The sequence below is a fragment of the Epinephelus lanceolatus genome, chromosome 8 (genome assembly GCF_041903045.1).
Source record: "Epinephelus lanceolatus isolate andai-2023 chromosome 8, ASM4190304v1, whole genome shotgun sequence".
In the NCBI taxonomy this organism is placed as follows: Eukaryota; Metazoa; Chordata; class Actinopteri; order Perciformes; family Serranidae; genus Epinephelus; species Epinephelus lanceolatus.
The window spans coordinates 17,998,044-18,019,122 of record NC_135741.1 but is presented as its reverse complement, the minus strand read 5'-3'; the positions used below and the strand labels follow the sequence as shown (position 1 = coordinate 18,019,122).

At 41.4% G+C, this 21,079-nt stretch overlaps 1 protein-coding gene across 3 annotated transcripts in view; it reads right to left on the bottom strand.

Annotated features, from left to right (window-relative positions):
• Positions 1–21,079, bottom strand: part of slc12a5b (solute carrier family 12 member 5b) — a 67,166-nt gene that overhangs the window by 24,773 nt on the left and 21,314 nt on the right. For all 3 annotated transcript variants that reach the window (XM_033629462.2, XM_033629459.2, XM_033629461.2), the window contains exons 2-4: positions 5,784–5,887; positions 5,554–5,694; positions 137–283 (exon numbers count right to left, since the gene is read on the bottom strand). In XM_033629462.2, coding sequence (XP_033485353.2) covers positions 137–283; positions 5,554–5,694; positions 5,784–5,887 — 392 coding nt within the window. The remainder of the gene's footprint in view (positions 1–136; positions 284–5,553; positions 5,695–5,783; positions 5,888–21,079) is intronic.

Here is a 21,079-nt window from a genome sequence, read left to right as displayed (position 1 = left end):
AGCTCTTTTGTCGTCCTGCATGCATTAAGCATGCATATTTTAATGTTATATCTGTTTTGTGAGTGGACCACACAGCAGTCAAGTTACAGAGAGCGGTCATAGTGCACAGGAAATGCATGACAGCAGTTTCACTCACTGTGGAGCAGCACATGAAGACGATTATAAAGGAGCCAAAAACGCCTCCGATCCCAACCATCCAGGTCATCCGCAGGAAGAGGATGACCCCAAAAATGTTCTGGATGCATGGCAAGTACACACCCATCAGAGTGCCCAGCTGTGGAGCCTGAGAAACACAAACACGATGAGCGATTAGTCAAAGTCCTTGTGTCTTCACTCTCGCTGCATCTTACTTTCCATTTGAATGGATTAAAATGGGAGTCATAATCTGTCAGTGGTGCACTTTGTTGTTCAGTGTCTGTCTCCTTAAATCTGTTCTGCCTTTTAAATTCATGAAATGAGGTCCAGCTCCTCCATTAGAAAGACAGGGGTTTACTGTTTTCAAACACAAAGAGACGGTAACCCTGCGGAGAAGAGGAAGACAAGCTCTTTGTTTAGCTGAAATTGATCTATTTCCTCAAAGAAACCTCTCTGCAGTGAAGTGGGAAGATAAATGTTTATTCTCCTTTTTTCCTCCTTATTTCTGTCAGTGAATCTGTCTGGCTAGCGGCAACAAATTCAACAGCTCAGTCATCAACAGTGGAAAAAGACATTGTGCCTTTCAGCAAACCACGAATACATTATATATATATATGCTTCATATGCATCATATTCATGTTTTTAAAGTAAATAATGCAGATTTACATGTATATGAGCTGAGTTTGTCATCAGGAGGTGGAGGGGATGGTGGATGACGTGATGCCTTGGCGAGAAGAAGGCTGCCAAGCTGTACACCACTATTCAAGACCAGCTGTGATTTTTACTATAGAACATGACTTTTTCCCAACCATAACCAAGTGTTTTTTATGCCTAAACCTAACTGCATGTTAACCACAGTAATGTTACAACATAAAATTGAAATTAAAACAGAAACAGAGGTTATTTTTAAACATATTTGCTACATATGAAATGTAAAAATGTAACATATCTGTGGTTGGTTGAAAGTGTCAAGATTTATTCTGGGCAGAATTCAAACAGTTTGCATACATCTCTCCATAGATTCCTATTTTGCTGCATGAATATCTGCCAAAGTGTAGAAGAAAATATAAATACCCACAACAAAGTGAGGATGAAGCAGTGCATCTTTGGTGCCCTAGGTGAGCCCCCACCCCCTCAGTCATTCAGTCCTTACACTACCTTTGAACACAAATTCAATGATATACAGACCTGTGATTTAGTGAATGAACAAACATGACTGTCCCATTTTACCTGAGCATGTCATCGGAATTAGGTAGCGTACTCCATGTGTTTGGAGGTCCAAAGTGTCAGAAATATTTTACTTAGCAACATATTTTCTTTATAGAAATATAGTAGAGATACATAACAAGTTATAAAAGTAACACTTAAGGTAGTCTTAGGAATTTTAGGTGGTTTTCTTTCAAGATTATCTCCACTTTCACCCTTAAATTACACATTTCTTTACTTAAGTATCCGGTAACACTTCCCACTGGGAGGTAAAGGACAGAATATTTACATTTTTAACACCAGAAAACAAAATAATGTATCACATTAAGTCTTTTCTTGTCCCTCTAACATCTGAAGAGTCCGGGAGTCCTTGATTTAAATTCAGAGCACTCTGTGAGCAGATGTGTGTGACGAGAAGGAGCTGAAAGATGAACGGACAGATCAAAGTCACTGCTTGTGTTTTGTCCACGGGGCGGAAAAGCCGGTGAGAGTCGACTTGTGATGCTTTTGACTGCCCGTGCTGCAGGATCCTTCGGGTGACTCAGTCTGAGTAGCGTCTTCATAATTTGCTGACTCTCAGCTCCTCTGTCTGTGTCTTTCCCTGCAGACTTCATGTCTCAAATGAGTGCAAACGTGTATCAAGGTCCTGTGCTGTTGTTTAATAAATCCTCCATATTAACATTTATCAGCAGCATAAAAATATGATATATAGATTATAACACAAAAATGCAGTTGAATGCACTCATAAGGACATGGGTGTGTTTATTAAAGTCTTTACCTGCTATGAAGACATATTTTATATTCTTATCTGTGATTAACATGGCCTGTATTCTATATTATCTACAGCCTCCACTTATGGGTGGCCATAGTGTTCTAGTTAATGAGCACTGACTCTACGTCTGCCTACAACTACATTTTAATTAAACCATTTATTACGTGTTAATACACTTCCCATAAATTCTAAGTAGAATGACATAAAGTGAGGTGTTACCCTGATGGGGATAAAACTGTCCCGTAAACAGGTACAAAATATGATGGAACAGCTGCTCTCTATGTAGCATGAATAGTTTCTACCAGTTGCATCATATATCCAGTGTTGGAAACCTGAAGTGGACGAGTGATTCAACTTCAGAGCTGGCATGAAGGAGACAAACAGCTTCACTGAAACAAGCCGGAAGCTGAATAATTCAAACATCCAGAATCCATTATTACAACCAGTCAATCACTGAGGGCAGCGGTGTTGGCTGAGCCTCAACTAATGAGCTCACCACTTGCAGGTGTCTGATCTCAGGTCACTGCCTGCAGTGCTCCTTATGTGGGAACACAGCAACTCTCAGCCATGAGACTGCTACCCTGTACATTTGAAGGTTGTAAAATAAAAAGAACACAAAATATAAAACACCTGAAAATGTCTGCTGCATCCCCTGCCGCACAGACCGCGACAGATTGTGATGGATGTGGCCTGTTGTACCGTAATTACCTCCACTGAGGTGGTTTTGTTTTGGCTTCAGTTTGTTTGTTGGTTTGTGAGTAGGATAATGGAAAAACTTTTCATGAGGCTTGGTGGGAAGGTGAAGAACCCATTAAGTTTTGGAGCAGATCCTAATCACAGGGTGGATACACAAATTATTGTTCATTTTTGTTAACACTGCAACATAAAGCATCTGGCCTTAGCGGAATAAATGCCATACATCTTAAAATCCAGTAGATGGTAGTAAAGTCACAACAGTGACCAAACCCGACTGTAGAATGACTCGATGATGACTCCCGAACAAAATCCACATTCATGACCCTCAGGGGCAGCCTAAACATGTAATTGCTTAAACTTCATACAGAAAGCAGCTGTTATGAGCATTCAGGGACAAACAGTGGTTTCATTGGAGAACTTGTACTATTGTAACAACGCCTTTTTTTTCTCAAGGTCGTCTGCAAGAACTCCGCCAGAAATATTGAGGAAAAATGTTAGAACTTTACGCTTCATGAGAAAAAACAATAACAATGACCATTAAGTCTGTGCTTATGGACTTCAACCATGTGTTATTGTGATCTACTAATAGTTATGGAAATATATCTTGACATATATAGTGGTTGCATTTGCAGATTTGCATTTTATAGAAGACTGAACTGTTGGCCTTGGCGGAGGTCTGTGCTCTTCTAGTTAGAAATGGGATTCAGCTTGTTAAGGATCTTTGTATCGATGGCTTTACTGAGCACTCATAAAAAACAACAACGTACTGTCATTAATTCCCCTGTCTATTTATATTTTGAATGTATTGTTTGGAGGGATTTTATTGAGAAAGGGAGATGGATTTAAAAGTCAGAAATACTCTGTTTCCCATCTGCTGTGATACTTTTTTGACAATTTTACATACAGTATCTAAACAAACAATAAGCAAGATGTATTTTGGGGTCTGGTAGTATCAGTTTTCATTTGGCTCACTGGAAGTCAACAATTGTTGAGGAGTAAAACACAGAGAGGATTCAGGTTATTGTCTTTTGATCCACTGAACGAATGCAGAAATAACAGACCCAACATAAACCCTGATGAGCGCCACTAGGAGGAGGAAACAAAAGTGAAGTGGCAGGTGTCAAAAACACAATTTGAAGGCCTTGAAATTAAAACCAACAACTATTGGTTAAAGAAGGCAAAATTCACAAATCACAAAATTCAAACTTGGCCCTTCCTCCTCGGCTCAGCGGGGCCAAGAGGCGCTAAGGAGTGAATGAATAGAGGGTGCAGTGTTAACGAGGACAAAGCAGTGAATTGGAGAAATAAACCATTATTTTCTGATTGCGTCATGGTGGAAACGTTGTAAAGCACAAATTAACACACTCACACCTTCGCACAACCCTGCAGGAAGGTGCTGCATTACTGGATTCTGTGTGAACGGCATGCTTCATCCTGTCCGCTTGGCTTCTCTGCTCTGCTCTGTGTGTGAGTGCGTGTTTGTGTGTTTGTCTTAACCTTGCCCTCGATCAAACAGACACCCCGACCTGCAGCTTGCATTCACAGAGCAAAGGAAAGAGACCGAGACAGCGATGTAACCTGGTTGCTACATCTGTATAGAGTCCTGACCTCTCGCTGCGGTTAGCTGGGGACTACACACCCAGAAATGAACAAACCAGGACAGGTTCTCTGCAGATACAGACACTGCTAGTTGTTCATAAGAAATGACGATTACTTTTGGGTGGGTCTATATATGTTGTTTTTAAGGGAAATCCTGCATAGTCTTTAATACAGGCTAAATTCCCCATAGTCTCTCTGGAGATCAGGATTGTTCTCTGAAAACAAGCATCAGAAAGTACCGAGTTTAATCCATCAATAACGTGAGAGCTCCACAGTAAACGTCCTGTGAAAACACCATGTAGTTCTCAAGGTTTGCTTCGTCAAAAGTTTGTCAGTGTTCTTTGTGCTGGTTTTCATTTCAGCCGCTGACAGATCTCTTCCTCCGCAGAGGTTGGTTGATATGCATCAAATCACAAGCTGCATTCCGGCGAAGTCTAATATGTTCTGAATGCTAGCAGTGCAAATGACAGGATGCATACCAAAACAACAATGGAGGAAATTGAATTAAAATAATTAAAAAAAAACAAAAACAGTGACAGCTCACAAAACAAAGACAAAGCAATTCATCATTTGCAGTAAAACTTTTCTTTTCTTTTTTTTTTTTTTTGGGGAAGTAGTCAAATTGTCAGTAGGTTCAATGGGAGAGCGATGCGTGCAGCTGTTGTTTTCCTGTTGACAAAAACCACATTTTAAACTGTCAAATTGTCAACAATAATTGAAAGCATATAATTTATACTGCTTTTACTCAATCAATCAATCAATTAATCAATTTTATTTATAAAGCCCAATATCACAAATCACAATTTGCCTCACAGGGCTTTACAGCATACAACATCCCTCTGTCCTTTGGACCCTCACAGCGGATAAGGAAAAACTCCCCAAAAAACCCCTTTAACTGGGGAAAAAAACGGTAGAGAGAGATGCAGGACAGACGGTAATGACAGTAGCTTACAACAACATTAATGAAAGTTACTATGAGTAGAGTGTATTGATTTGGAATAAACAGACCTTTCACACATAAATATCAGAGAATATGCATAAGCTTTTGCTCTCTGGTGTCTAGTAGTTGTTTCATTTTTTTGCTCTTGTGGTTCAGATAGCTGCAGGGCAGATATGGACGGATCAAACACAGTGCAGTTCTCTACCTTGACAGGTTTCTTTGACAGACGTGCTCCCTCCTCGTTATTCTCGGCCTCTTCGTGCTCTTTGCTGCCCGTCGGCAGGTTGGAGTAGTTGGCCAGACTGCTGAGCAGAGAGGAAACCATTGGGCTGGTATCCATCTCCTCCTGCAACACACAGGCAGAGACCCCCCAGACACATTAGAGATCTATCGCTGATATGAATTCCTGTTTGGGGTTGTGTAAACTGTCTTCACCTCAAACAGAGCCATATTCTTGCCGTCATACTGCTGGCTCTTGTCCGCGATGCTGGCTGCACTGCTGTTGATGAAAGGACTGCTCTCTTTGGGGTTCCCATCACCTGAAACACAGAAAATCAGCAGATTTAACGCTGAATGGTCTTCACCGCTTCACACAGACATTATGTAATTAGGTTGACAGCTAAATTAATAGCAGATTGCTAATAAATCAAAATAGTGTGTTGACAGTTTCCATCATTTGGGATTTACTGAATACTGTACAGAGTTGTAAAATCTTTACTGGAGCAGGAAAAACTCAAATTAGATGGACCAGTGGAGGATTTCATTTGGTTTTCTGCAGGCTGCCAATTTCTAAGGTCAAGACTTAAAACACAATACTGGGAAATGGTAAAAGGACTCGTGTTTGTCCATACAAGGTGCCACCTGCTAGTCAGTTAAACATTTATACAGATTCAGTTTCTTGCCCAAGGACACTTCAGCATGTGGGCCGAAGGACCAAGGGATTGAACCACAGATCTTTCAATTGGTGGATGATCCACTCTACCTCCTAAGCCACAGTTGGAAAAATATTTAAGGGCCAGAGGTTTTGGTATAAAACCAATTTGTTTTCCAGTTATGTTGTATGGAATGTGGATATTGTGGGAAAAAAAGAAATTAAGTTGTCAGTGAACATTTAGCAGAAACTTTTAGTGTGCAACTTGACAAATGTGTTGATTAACAACCTTTCCATGTTTGTGAATAAACACCCTTTCAGGTAACATATCAGCAACGCTTGCAGGACTAACTTTTGTCTCATTTCTTTAAAATGCACTTTATCGCTTTGGACAAAGGTGTGTGCCAAGTGAATGTCACAGAATATAAATGACCTAGAGTTGTCTTGCTTTGGTCCGAGTCAGGAACTACTTGGCAGCATTTACAAGCAGACCAGATAAAATGCCTTGCATAAGAAAGCTGCTCTTGATTGGTCAGAATTAAACAAAACGTTGAAGAAGAGTACACCTGTAAGATAAATGTGACACTTTCTAATGTCACAATGGAGGAACAACTACGCAGGTTGATTTTAGCGCTGGTCATCGTGGACTATATTGCTGTCATTGTTCATTTTAGTCAGACCATACAGTTTGAAAACGAGGCGCGGCTCCAACTAGGAAACAATGTTTTGATGCATTGGATGTGCTGAATGTGTGTAAGGCAGTACAGGAGGAGGTGCACATTAATAATCCTCCAGGACTGTAACATGCTCGTGTTTAACCAAAACAATGTGTCATGAGACCACCTTTTCAAGGAGGTCTCAGTCCGGTTGTTCTGGTGCGCACCTGAGTGCCACTGTTGTGTTCACACCTGCCCAAATGAACCGCACTTAGGGGGCAAACGAACTGTTGAATGAATATTGTTGATCTTTTCATCATCATAGAAATTCATGCAAGATTAAGAGTAAAGTGCTGAATTTCGGGACCTCAACTGACCCTTCACTAAGCTCCACCTCTTTGTCATTAGCCTCAGATACTAAAGACAGTGGATAAACCAAGACGGTCCACTGCGAGTCACTTTCCTGTATCAGTGTCACGTAGGGTTCGTGACCACCACGCCCCTTTAGGAGACTAACAGCAGGTCCTGAGTCCATTGACTTCAGTGGGAGAAATGAACGTGATTACAGATTATGGCCGATTCTTTTGCCCCATAGTCATGGAAGCAGATATTGGACCCATTTATCACAAGCCACATATCTTCAGAACATTCCGACACCAAAATGGCAAATTTCAGACCGACAAATCAGGAGAAAATTTACTTTGTTCAAGACCTGTTTCTGTCTCAACAACACACTCTCGCGAGATCTGGCAACAGATATCTCCTCTCTGGTGCTGAAATCAGTGCAGTTTCACCAAAGATACTGGATTCAAAAAATATTTTTTTCCATATCTTAGTTACAACATGATTGAGCTAGCAAAGCAGTTTTGTGTTGCCAGGGCTTGACGCTAACTTTTTTCCCAAGGAGCACATGTGCTCCTAAGTTGAAAAAGTAAGGAGCGCACAAAGAACTTTAGGGGCACAATGTAAATTGATCAAATAATGTGTTTTCCATAATAAACGTGATGCAAATAGACATTTACAAGCAAAATTATTTAATGAATTTGTATACAAAATGTACAGAAAGGTAAAATCATCAAGTTTTGAAAAAGTATTGCAATTTAATTTTGTCTTTAATGTTATTATCTTATATATATTATCTTTGCAATATGATTATCTTATATAATGTTATTACTATCCTAAAACATTCTCCAGGTCCTCTGAAACTCTGCAGGACTTAAGCCTCTTTCACACAGAGCGCGATTTTCGCAGCGCCCACCGCAGGGTAGGGCGCAGAGCAAGCGGAGAGCAAGGCGCGCAAGACAGGATTTGAGGGAGTACAGGCTCGTTCAGGAGCTACAGCTCCATGGTGACCGCTTCTGGGTCTACTTCAGGCTCTTCTCTGCTATTGGATGCGCCGAGGTGGTGTCACAGCATGTTGTGGTGAAATTAAAAAAAATTTCAATTCGAGGCAGGCTCGGTGGCAGAGCGGCGCGAATGGTCCCTAACTGCGGGGAGAATGAAGCAGGCTTCTCCTCCAGACTTTGACTTATTTCCACGCTGCCGACAGTGGGACTTATATTCATTGTGCCGACAGTGGCTTGGAAAACCGCCCATAACCATGTCACATGGGGAAGAGGGAAGAGGGAAGGCGGCTGGAGTTCCTCCATTTGCGGTTAGATTATCATATTTTTTTATTGACAAAAATATAGGTTGCTTCGGCTGTTTTTTTATGCGCACATGTGCCCCTAAATATTCTTTACAGTTCGCACACACCTATTTTTAGTTGCAAATGCGAGTGAAAAGCTTGCACCGTCGAGCCCTGGTTGCTATGTGTAGTATTTATTCAGTTTTGGGAAATCACAATGTCGAGAAAGCATCAGTGGCTGCAGCTGACAGGGACAGCTAACAGCAGCAGCAAAGCTAACATCAGGACGTCATCTGTTAAAAGCCTCCCGTTGACAGATACAACACAAAACTACTCCAGTTAGCTCAGTCATGTTGTAACTAAGACATCCGCTGGAAAAAATATTTTTTCACGGACCGTTTATTTATCTATTTAGCTTGCGGCCAAGGGTACACACATGTTAACAGAAACGAGGTTGGGGATACTCGTCTTTGATTGGCGGTTCTCCGTCGTCTTTGATTGGGGTATGGGGGACAACGCCCACTTAGGAGACCGGAAATGTATACCATTTCATACAATGGGGGTATATTGTAGGTGGGCCATCTTGTAGTAATCCAGTATCTTTGCTGATACTCAGAGCCAACATGGAGCCCACTTTTATTAACTGCACCTTGACAGACAAACTGCTTCAGCCAATCAGTGTAACAAAACACTGGGTAACATCTTCATCAACAATGGAGCCAGATGACAAATCAAGCTTTTGCCAAATGTAGTCGGAAGAAACTCTTGTTTAATTACTTTTATTGACCCTATTTATGCAATAACTTCACTTACTATATATTTCCCTCCAAACTTTTCAGGTAACAAGTATCACTATTACATGTGCCTCAGACACAATGTTTAGCTCAACATCCACAAAACCAGCCTAAAAAAGGATGAAAATCTGAAATGATTGTATTTCATCCTAACAGGAATCAGTGGAGCACAGCCTTGTTGTTGTCGGACCCTGACTTACCAGTCTGCGCTCAACGGCGGGACTTAACTAAGAGTCAACAACAAGATCAACAGCGCTAATATAAATAAATAAATCACTGATACAAATGAAGCTCTGGCAAAAGTTCAGTCAGGAAGACAATACTGCTCATGCTCTGGCTGTAAGTTTCTTTCTCACCCTGCCATTCACACTTACTCACTATCTCTGCATTTGGGGCTGTCAAGAGAGTCATTAGCTGTTCTTCAGCTGATTCACAATCAACCAATAGCACAATGACACACCATTTTAAATATGGTTCCTGCTGCAGTCTTGCACACCCTTCACCTCCCCATCACCACCTAGTCTATAGGGAATCATCAGCCTCATCTGCCTCAGCAGTCAGCAGCCTCAGAGTCATCAGCCACCACCACCACCACCACCAGTGTCTAGACTCCATGAAGGGGGGGCGACAATATCACTGTAAAAAAACAAAATCAATATGTCAGCAAACAAAAATTGTTTTAGTTTGCCAGCATCTTAAAAACAACAGCATTTAAAAGTCTGCACAAGTTGTGAAAAGAGCCACACTCTGCAGCTCCTGGTCAGAGAGAGCAACACAATCAAGTCGTCTCTTTCCGTCCCCCAAGCTGCAGCAGTATTATACACTAATCTTTAGAGCAGAGAGGAGAGTCAAATGCCTGCCAAACTGCTCTCACGCAGCACATAAGCCTTTGAACGATGGACTGCTGTCCCAAAGACGCGCTGCCGGTCAAATTGGATTAGACAGCATTTCAGTTCATGCCATTTTTGAGTTTGCATGAAGGATTAGAGCTTTTATCAGCTTTCTATCAATACCTGAGCACAACACACTCAAAACACCCCAACGCTGTATGCCACTCACCTCTGGACATTCTCATTAGTGATGTGAGAAGACCAATAAAATTCAAAAAGACAAATGTGAAATTCATTTTTTTTGGTTGAAACACCATAAAAACAAGACAGTAATGAAGACCTGACCACTCAAACTGCATTTTATAATGTATAAGACTGACAGCAGGTATTTTATTTCTACTCTCAGTTGCAGTTCAGATGATGTCAAAGCCAACCACCTGAATATTCTGTAATCCACCCTGATTTTTAAATCTGCATTTAAAGCTCATTTTAGCTCTTGGCTTAGAGTGAAATCAGCTTTAAAAACCATGTTTTACCAAATGCCTTTGTGTGTGTGCGTGTGTGTGTGTGTGTGTGTGTGTGTGTGTGTGTGTGTGAGGACTTTTCTCTATTCATCTAAGTATTGTATGTATTCCTGACATATTTTGCACAGTATAACTTGTTTAGATTCCTGAGAATATTGATGAGAGTTTTGTCTTGCTTTGGTGGAATGTTTTGTTTGGTCTCCTGGGGAAAAATACACAAAAAACACCCATGTGTACATGATCAATGCTATTGTAATAAAGGCTAAATTCCATATCCATACATGTAAACTCACAGGTAAGAAACCATGCTGTGTTGCCTTTACCATGACAATACAATCACTCAATTCAACACTCTCCCAAGCGACCCACCAGTGGTTTCTTACTGGTGGGTCACGGTCCAAAAGTGGGTTGCGGGTCCATTCTGAATGGACCACAAGTGAGTTGGGAATGTGTCAAGTTTGTGAAAAACATACTTTATTTTGAAGTACAGTGGACAGCTACTTAACAGAGACAGTAAACTAGCTCGGCAACATGGCCAAGTATGATGCTGAATATTTTAAACTGTGTGGACCTTGTACTAATGACCAAGGACAAATCTGGACCCCGTAGCGAGCCATACTCACTCTGAAGTCATCAAAATCAGGTGCTTGGCCAGTGATTTGCGGCATCAAAAACCACAGAAAAAAGGCTTCCTTTAACATTGGCATGAAACATGGCTGGTTGCTGGTATAGTGTAACAGCGCCCAACGGCATCAGGGGGAAATGCGGCTGGACAAGGACGAAAGTTAAGGCTGCGAAAGTCCGACTGGTGAGGTCGGAGTGAGAATGTATTGGTATAGCTGGACCAGTTTGGAACCATTACTCCAAAACAAAAGCATTAAAACTGTACCAGCCTGTACTGTGTTAAAACATGGACATGTTTTGTACTCGTATGATGTCTTCAGAGAGATAAATCGAGGGCCTATCTCTTAAAATGGGTTTGCTGGTACACACACTTAAAAATCTAACATGCTAGATTATAAGAAAGACAGGTTTGGAAAAAATGGTTGGGCATTACCAGGTTACGTACTTCACATAATGTGGTGATGTACCTCAAACCTCAAACCAGTGGTTCCCAACTGGTCCAGTCACAGGGTCCAGATTTCTCTTTAGTCATTAGTTCAAGTTCCACACAGGGTAATACATTCTATGTCATACTTGCATTTGAACATGTCAAGCTTGTTTGCTGTCTCTGTTAAGTAGCTGTCTGTTAGTCACTCACTCTACAACAGGAAACAGCACTTCAGAGTAAAAGCTTTGTGCCAGAAATTCACTGTACTTAAAAAAAAAGTGTGTTTTTTACAAACTTGACATATCCGCGAGTCACTTGCGGTCCATTCAGAATAGACTTCTGGCCCACTTTTGGACCGAGACCCACCAGTTGGGAGCCACTGCTTTAAACTAACTCAAAGTTCACTTGGTTTTACACGGGACACAAACAATGGGCTCTTGCAGGAAAGTCCTGTGTTTGTTTGACCCATCCACCACCCCCACTGTCCTTGTTGAACAGACTTTTGCTTTTTATACTGCTTCCTTTTTTACTCCTCTTAGAACATTTCTCACATGATTGCAGCCTTCATGATTACATGGGTTATATACATATTGTGGTGTTATAAAGTTATGAAGAACCATTATGTAACCTTTTAAAGTAATGAGGTCTAGTTTTAACAATAATTTTGTTTGTTAATTTATATATTTTACACACTTATTCACATGATATTCTATCTCATAATGTCTTTTTTATTTATAGTATGTTGAACATTTGGAGCTGTGCAGCAGAGGAGGCAGATCAGCTGAACCAAACACTTCACAGTCTGGTTCCAACCTCTGTTTTCTGCCTCCTGACCCTCAGTGAGCTGCTAAAATATTTTCATGTCTCTCACGCATCCAAGCTGCGTGTCAGAGTCAACGAATAAGCAGTGATGGATTCTTGCTGGCGGCTCTGAGATGTTACCCCTGGGATGTGTGTGTTGTTTAATAAAATGTTGTGTTTTTCTGTTCTCACATTAGAAACTGCATCCTTCACTGCAATCAGTGAGTGACCTTGGAGTGTAACTGACATCACTACAGTAAAGGGTCATGCTGCAACATGGCGATGTTTATGTTTATGTTTGATAAGAACTCCATATTTCTTTGAGAACACATACTGTTTTGCTTTCACAGAGCGTGGTCCAAGATAATTTATGAAATAACTCTACCCTCTCTGGGTGTCAGCTAGAGACACACAATGCACCCTTTAGTGTCTGCATGAGACGGGCTATCAGTCAACTCCAATGTTAACCAGTACGCAACATTATTAGACAATCAGAGCAATGGACGTGGTGTAAACAACAAGAGAGTCTGCTCAGGGAAGGTGGGAAGAGAAGTGGATGGGTCCAACAAGGACAGGACTTTGACCCAGGAGACTGGTGTCCGTGTCCCATATGAAACTAAAAGTCAGCGCTGAGTTATTTTGTCACATCAGTCATTAGTCACATGGGTCAAGCCAACAACCATGATCTTTTCCAAACCCTCACCAAGGAGTTTTGTTGCCTAAACCTAACTGCTGACCACCTGCATCAAGATACAAAGCAAAAGGCCCTGACGTGGCTATAATGATGCTGTGGGCTTCTGCCTAAGCATCAAAATATGATGAGTAGGGATGAGATTATGTTAAACACTTGATTGTGTCACAGCTCAAGGTTCTTAGGTTATGTTTTTATTTCATTCATTCACGTTGTTTCCTGTTTTTGAATGTGAATGGCATCAGCTGACAGGAAGTGAACATGGACCCAAGCTGTTTCCCAGCGATGCAATTCCAGTGTGACGGTCTATAGACTGACTCGCCGTGATGTCACGCTAACAACAACAAACACTGCTTTTATTTAATTCATTCATGCTGTTTCCTGTTTTACTTTGAAACTCACATCTCCTCTCGTCTCAGATCACTTCACTTCCTGCCCTTGTGTTTTTTTCCCTCCCTTTTGATGACTCCACCTGTGTATGATTGTCTCTCCCGCACTGATAAGCCTCACCTGTGTCTCGTTATCTTTCCACTCACCAGACTATTGAGTGTGTGTCTTATTTTCTATCAATGCCAGTTCATCTTAGCTCCTTGTATATCTAGTGTTCCAGCCTTTTGTTTCCCTGTGTTCTTTTCTTTTTTTTTTTGGATTCAGCATGTTGATTGACTCTGCCTCTGCCTCATCCCTGTTGGATTTGGCAGGCAAATCTCGGGCAAGATACTGAACCCCAAATTGCCCCTGATGGCTGTTCCACCGGTGTGTGAATGGTTACTGAGTAGCAGGTGGAACCATGTATGGTAGCCTCAGCCACCAGTGTGACTGTATGTGTGAATGGGTGAATGTGACATGTAGTGCAAAAAGCTCTTTGATTGGTCAGAAGACTAGAAAAGCGCTATATTACCATTTAACATCCTTTCTTGATAGTGAGCAACTGAAATTCATGATATATCTCCCAAGAAGTGGCTAAATGAGACAACAAAACGTCATCACACTGACTTTACAGTCTTGTTATTGTGGCGATGTTAAGTCATACGGCCGTGATGTAGCTCATTCAAAGCCTATTAGCTTTCCACCTCTGGTGATTGCATTTAAATTATAAAAGTGGTGTTCATTTGTGAAGAATATCTTGTTGAACAAAACGTAAAAGTATCATAAATGTTTATTTATCACAGAGCTTATATTCTGCAATAATCCAAAATCCGATGGAAAAATCCCATAGGTTCTTTCACAAGGAAACCAGGGCGATGCTAACTTCTGCCTACAGAAAAATGTCATCCCTGGAGCACTCTGTACATAAATATATTAGCACTGTCAATGTGAACATGTTAGCATGCGGATGTTAGCATTTAGCTCAAGTACCATAGAGCTTATAGCCTCACAGAGCTGCTAACGTGCTGTTGTCTTTTAGTCTTGTTTGTCTGTAAAAATAAACAACAAAAAGGCCTCCTATGGCTGACGATGCACATACACAGAGATCCACATGCACAGCAGATGCCCAGACAATAAATTCAGATCATAGGAATCCCTGTCTGCACAATGTTACCTGCACAGGTAAAACACTGTCTGTGTCTACTGTCTCATCCTATTAAACCTGTTGTTTACTTTTATCTCTTCACAAATTCTCTTGGCTAGAGGGTAAAGATCTGGTCTACCTGTGAGGGCTCAGCTGTGTAAACCTTCAGATACTATTAACATTTTTTAGAACGACTGCAAGTAATGACACTTGAGGATTAGATATAACAGCTATTCAAGTGACACACAACTATTTAGTTTCCCTTGATAGCTGAGAATTCAACAACAAGAACATATTTCACTGGATTTTCAGTCTATTGATTGGCACAACTTGAGTTATGGGGCGGCACGGGGGTGTGTGGTGGTTAGCACTCTCGCCTCACAGCAAGAGGGTTGCCGGTTCGATCCCAGGCGTGGGAGCCCCTCTGTGCGGAGTTTGCATGTTCTCCCCATGTCAGTGTGGGTTCTCTCCGGGCACTCCGGCTTCCTCCCACAGTCCAAAGACATGCAGATTGGGGACTAGGTTAACTGGTGACTCTAAATTGTCCGTAGGTGTGAATGTGAGTGTGAATGGTTGTTTGTCTCTATGTGTCAGCCCTGCGATAGTCTGGCGACCTGTCCAGGGTGTACCCTGCCTCTCGCCCGATGTCAGCTGGGATAGGCTCCAGCCCCCCCGCGACCCTCAAGAGGATGAAGCGGTTAGAAGATGAATGAATGAATGAACTTGAGTTATGATCAATGCTGCCAAGTTTTACAGCCCCATCAGAAGCACTGAGTCATTCAACCAGCTGAGTTATATTTCTTAAATACTTTCAACTTCCTTCTAAATAACTTGCTCTAACTTGGACTGTTTAAATCTCTTTTTCAGACATGTAAAAGACGACCATGTTTCTGACTTTTAACCAGGACTAAAAACTGACCACAGTGTTTCATCTCTCAAATATCCCCCATCAGTTTTAAGATCTTATTCATGATTTACAAAGCTCTTAATGGCAGCACGGTATGGATCAGACATGCTTATCTTTACAGAATGAGCTTCACTGATCTCGTCTGTGAGCACAGCCTCATATTACTACAAATATGGGAAAATAAAGTTCATGAACCGAAGTATTAGACTATTCCTAACATTTAAAAATAAATATAATACATTATTTGTGTTGCTTTGTAATAAAAACAATTCTATAAATTTAATTTTAGGTATTTTATGTTATTTCTGTACAGTCTTACTATTTTCTGTGTCACTGCACATGATGAAAATTTATACCACGGATCATGTAGAGGTCATCTAAGAGAAAAAAAATACTTAAAATGTTTTGAAAGAGAGAACTGAGTCAGCTCGTCTGAGCCTGGGGCTGTAACGCAGGATCAAGGAAAACGTTTCAGTCTTCATCCTTGACTGTGTTACAAGAAGAGAGAAGAAGCACTCTGCCTGAGGATTTCAGCCTCTAGTTTGACCTCATATGGATAAAAGATGTCTGTCTTTTGTATTTTGGACTACCTGTAGTCTGAGTAAGTCTGAGAAAATGCAGGTCTGATGAAATCAACGCCCAGACAACATATTCCCTTTGATTACACAACACACAAGAATCATTGGCCCTGAGATTAAAGTGTGTCGAAAGCGACCTACAAAGATAAATTTATGCAACTCAGGAGAAGTCAGAGGTTTTATATGGGTGTGACCAGCACTACCTGAGAATATCCAGAGAATAAACAGGGAACAGACACAGTGAGGTCTTTGAGGTGATGGGTTATCGTGGGGCAGAACACGTGAAGCAACAACACAGAAGTACAGAGAGGACTTTGTCTTTAATGTCAGATCAGGACAAGCTGTTTCATCTGACCCATATTCATCACATCCACGGCAAATTGCTGCCCCGGGACGAGCTCTATTGTATTCTTCTGTCTGTATGCATGTGCTAAGCTACACACACACACACACACACACACACACACACACACGCACGTTCTAAAGCACCACTAAACAAATAACAGATTGGAATGTAAGTAAATAAGTCCAGCCTTAAATGGCTCCATCAGTCATGATTTAGTTTATAAATTTGAGGTAAACATTTAAGGAAATCTTGTGTATCTTGTATCTTGTGTTCAGTCTGTGTCACGCCAGTGCTTATAATGACTACTCATGTGAGCTTGCACTGTTTTATTCTACTAAGACATCTGGTAACCAAAACTTTTGACTGGATTTCAGCAAAATACAGGTAATTAACATACTCATTCTTTTCATGATTATTACTTTCATTTATTTATTTTTCTTGTCAATTTTTTTCTTCATTTTTATTTATTTATTTTTCTGTGTCCCTTTTTCCTAATTTCACAATATCAACATACATTATACCAATATGCCTCTAACTGTCTTTTGTGTTAATTGTTATTTTACACCTGTCTTGTCCCCCTCATGGTGTTGTCCCTGTCGTGTCTTTCACTTGTTTTTTACCTGCATCATCTAATTATAAAAAAAGAGGGGGCCAGAAGTAGTTACACATGCAGTAGGAAGGGCCACTGACCCCCACACTTTACGCCCGTGACCCAAAATTATTTTCAGTCTCAGATTGCTGTATCACAGCTGAAGTGATCCCATCACAAGATGCTCTCTAGTTTAAATTTGGTTCACTTAAATCACTTTGCTGTCGTTTATGTAAAAGTTAATGTATAGTCATAGGATTAAAAACAAGACTGAAAGTCTACAGCCATGTTAGTAGCTCTGTGAGGCTTTACTTAGGTGATTTGCACTAAATGCCAGTAGCGGCATGCTCACAATGGCCGCTTGATCATCTCTGTTTGAGGCTGGTGGCCATTTCTGGCATGAGACTTTTGTTCGACTCTCTGACAAAATTGTCGGTTGTCAGGTAACATTTTGGGAAATGTAGGTGCCAGGTTTTGATGAGGAGGCTAGTATGGAATAAAAAGAGACAGCATCTCTGTTTCTGCTGCTTCAATACTGATGCTTTCCATCTTAAGTCAAACAATGTTGTAGGAGTGAAGAGCTGAACCAGTGGAGGCTACTCTTTAAAACCAACTCACCCACAATAAATGTTGGCATTGTACGTTTCTGCAAACCACAGATGTTTCATTTGTATTGCAAATTTGCCATATGTAGTTGGATAAAACTTGTGTTACTTTTAATTCCTAAATTTATGTTTGTAACTCAACACATTCTCACTCCGACCTCGTCACATATCAACATTTGGTCATGGACTTTCGACGTCCATAATATGACGTACGAGTGCGTTGGTTGTTGACGTTCTGGGACACCGTGTCAAGTTCTGCCTGTTACATGCATTGTTACATGCATTGAAAAGATCACGTTTTGGCTTAAAATACCTGTTCTGCTCACCACAAACACTGCTGGACACAGTGTTTGGCAGCTGTCTTGCCTAGGTGTCACGCCATTCATGCCTCCTGATGAGAAACTCAGCTCATGTACATGTAATTTGAACTATGTCACTTTAGAAATGTTGATGTGATATGTATAAAACGTACAGATGAAACATATCAGTGGTCTGCAAAAGTGTACTAAGCCAACATTTTATTCTGGTGATGCAGTTTAAACTGCAGTACTTTAAATCTACAGCCACAAGAGAGGACTTCAGAGAAAGAGGTCGTCTATGCTGACTTGTTTTTGTGAAGCATCTGTTGGTCCAGTCATCAGATGAGTCTGAGACCTCTGAAGTTCCCACTGTGAACTCTGCTGATGAGACTGAGGCTGAGAATATCCATTAAAGGTTAATTACCCAGAGAGAAGAAATAAGCCTCGGCCTCAGAGTCACAGTGCTCATAATTTAGCATTTTCAGTGTGAGTGGAAGGGGCACAAAAGTGATTAGACTACAGATATCAAGTAATAAATGAGCTGTCATTACAAACTGTTCCCTCAGACTGTGTGACAGAGTTCATTAACTGGAGCTCAGCTCTGCTTCCACATTGAACTATGACATTTCTGGAGCAGGAGGTGACACATTTTGATGAGGAAATTAGTCCATGTGCTTCTGTTTGAGGGAGATGTTTGTGGCGAGTTATTAATCTGTCCTAGAAACAAACACACACATACACACACACACACACACACACACACAGAGGCAGAGCTGAATAACGAGACAAATCTTCTCTAGAAAAAAAATTCCAGATAAGTTTGCGACACAAATGTTCAGCTTTGAATGATTTGTTTGCCACTAATGGATAATCCTTGTGTCTACATCCCTGTTTTATCCTAAGGTCAGACAGGCACGACTTACTGATAAGAAGTGATCGGCTCAGAAAGATGACATCACCGCAGAATTACAAGATCTGAAATAGTGATGCTGCTGCAGCGGGCAGAGCTGTGAGTGCGACTTGACCGCAGTAGGCAGATGAAAGGCAGTGGGCGGTGTAGATTTGTACCCTTGATGTGACATGGCTATTACAAAATGGACAGTTTATACCGGCTTTTAAAAGCTTAATAGGACGCAGGCTCAAGGGGATTATCCAGCAGCTGCTGGAGGCCACAGAGGAAGGCAGAAATTAACTTCTGAATGTGAGAGAACTGCACCAATCAGCTGCACAGCAAACCCCACAATTACATAAACCACACACAAACCTCATTCATTTTCACCTCGACTGCTGTAAGTGAGGAATTAAAGCTAATTCCATGAAGTCATTTGTTTAATTTAAATCTATTTCCTGACTGACAGTCTCTTTCACTGTCTGTGTTGCACACAGCCTGCTGCCTGCCTGTGTTGCTGTCCGAGGCAGATTGTAGTCAGCAGGGGTGACACTGAAACGTGATGCTTTCTGTCCAAAATGGAGCAGCTTTAAATGCGAAACTTGCAATTTAAGGTCCAGTGTGTAAGATTTAAGGGGATATATTGGTAAAATACAGTAAGTTTGTTTTTATTAGTTTATAATCACCTGAAAATAATCATGTTTTGGTACCTTAGTATGAGGCATTCACACCTACATACAGAGCTGCTCCTCTTCCACAGAGCCTGCCACATTGCACCACCATATTGTTCTACAGTAGCCTTGATCAGACGAACCACACACTGGCTCTAGATAAGGCCAGCTGCATTTTTGTGATGGCCACTGTAGCTCTCCTACACCCTTAGCACAGTGGAGAAGTTTCTGTTGGTTGCAATCTACAACCTCAGCTGCTAGATGCCACTAAATCCTACACACTAGACCTTTAGGTGATGGTATTGCATTTTCTGCAGCAGGGGTAGTATTACATTGCAACACTTTTTAGCCATGCTACAGGCCTGTCTCTAGAGATGATAATATCCAGCCCATTCTCATTCCAAAGTTATCAAGTAGCACTGCTTTGCCAGGGATTTTGGTGTCAGACACCTTACAGCAAAAGTCACCTTTTGTGGCGGTATCATACGCCACTGGGTGGTGTCAGTTTTTAATGCGGTTGGACGTAACTGCCTCTGGTCGGACGGACAGCTGGACGGCGACTGTTCCATATAGCATGAGACATGGAAGGGCAGAATCAGCTCATAATGCGGCCCAGACGGCACCTGTCCTGACAGTATGATTTGCCGCTGGACGGCATTAGGTTGAAACGCTGCCAGTAACGACGTAATATAAGGAGCTGGAAAGTCCGTATAGGGGTGGTGGGAGAGGTGGTGGATGGGTCTAACAAACCCCAGACCTTCACCATGATAAGGTTTTCACTTCCAGTATAGATGTAGAGACAAACCATGATGATTTTGAACCTAACCATGTGCTTTTGTTGACATTTTGTTGGCGTTGGTTGCGGCGTCCTGTCACGTCAACACCAGATGCAGGTGGACACCTAGCGTGTGGTATGTAGATGTGAAAGGCCACGTGCCTTCAAAAATAATGACATTTCCATCAGCCGCTTTGTGTTTAGTACTAATTAGCAATGTTAGCATGCTAGCTGGGACAGATGATAAACATTATTTAGCATTCTGACATTGACATTTAGCTTAAAGCAGATACAGCAAGTGTAGCCTGACTTTTTAACGTTGCAGGTCCAGTCCAGTGGGATATGAACGAAGCAGCCAATAACTCTTGTAGGGATGTTTTGGATTTTTTGGAGTGGGGTTGTATGAGGTACTTATCCATAGTCAGTGTATTACATACAATAGACGGCAGTTAGCATGAAACCAGTTTGAAGAGGCAGGTTGGAGCACCGCCAAGGAAGCTAAGAGATGAACCGCTGTGGACGGGAGCAGCAGCAAAACATATTTTAGTCGCCTACAAACAGACGCACCCAACCATCCAACCACCATCTACTGTATGTAATACACTGACTATGGATAAGTACCCCATATAACCCTGCTTCAAAACATCCAAACTATTTGTTAGGACTCATTCCATCACTGATTTTTTGTGTTAAGCAAACATCAGGCTATTAAAC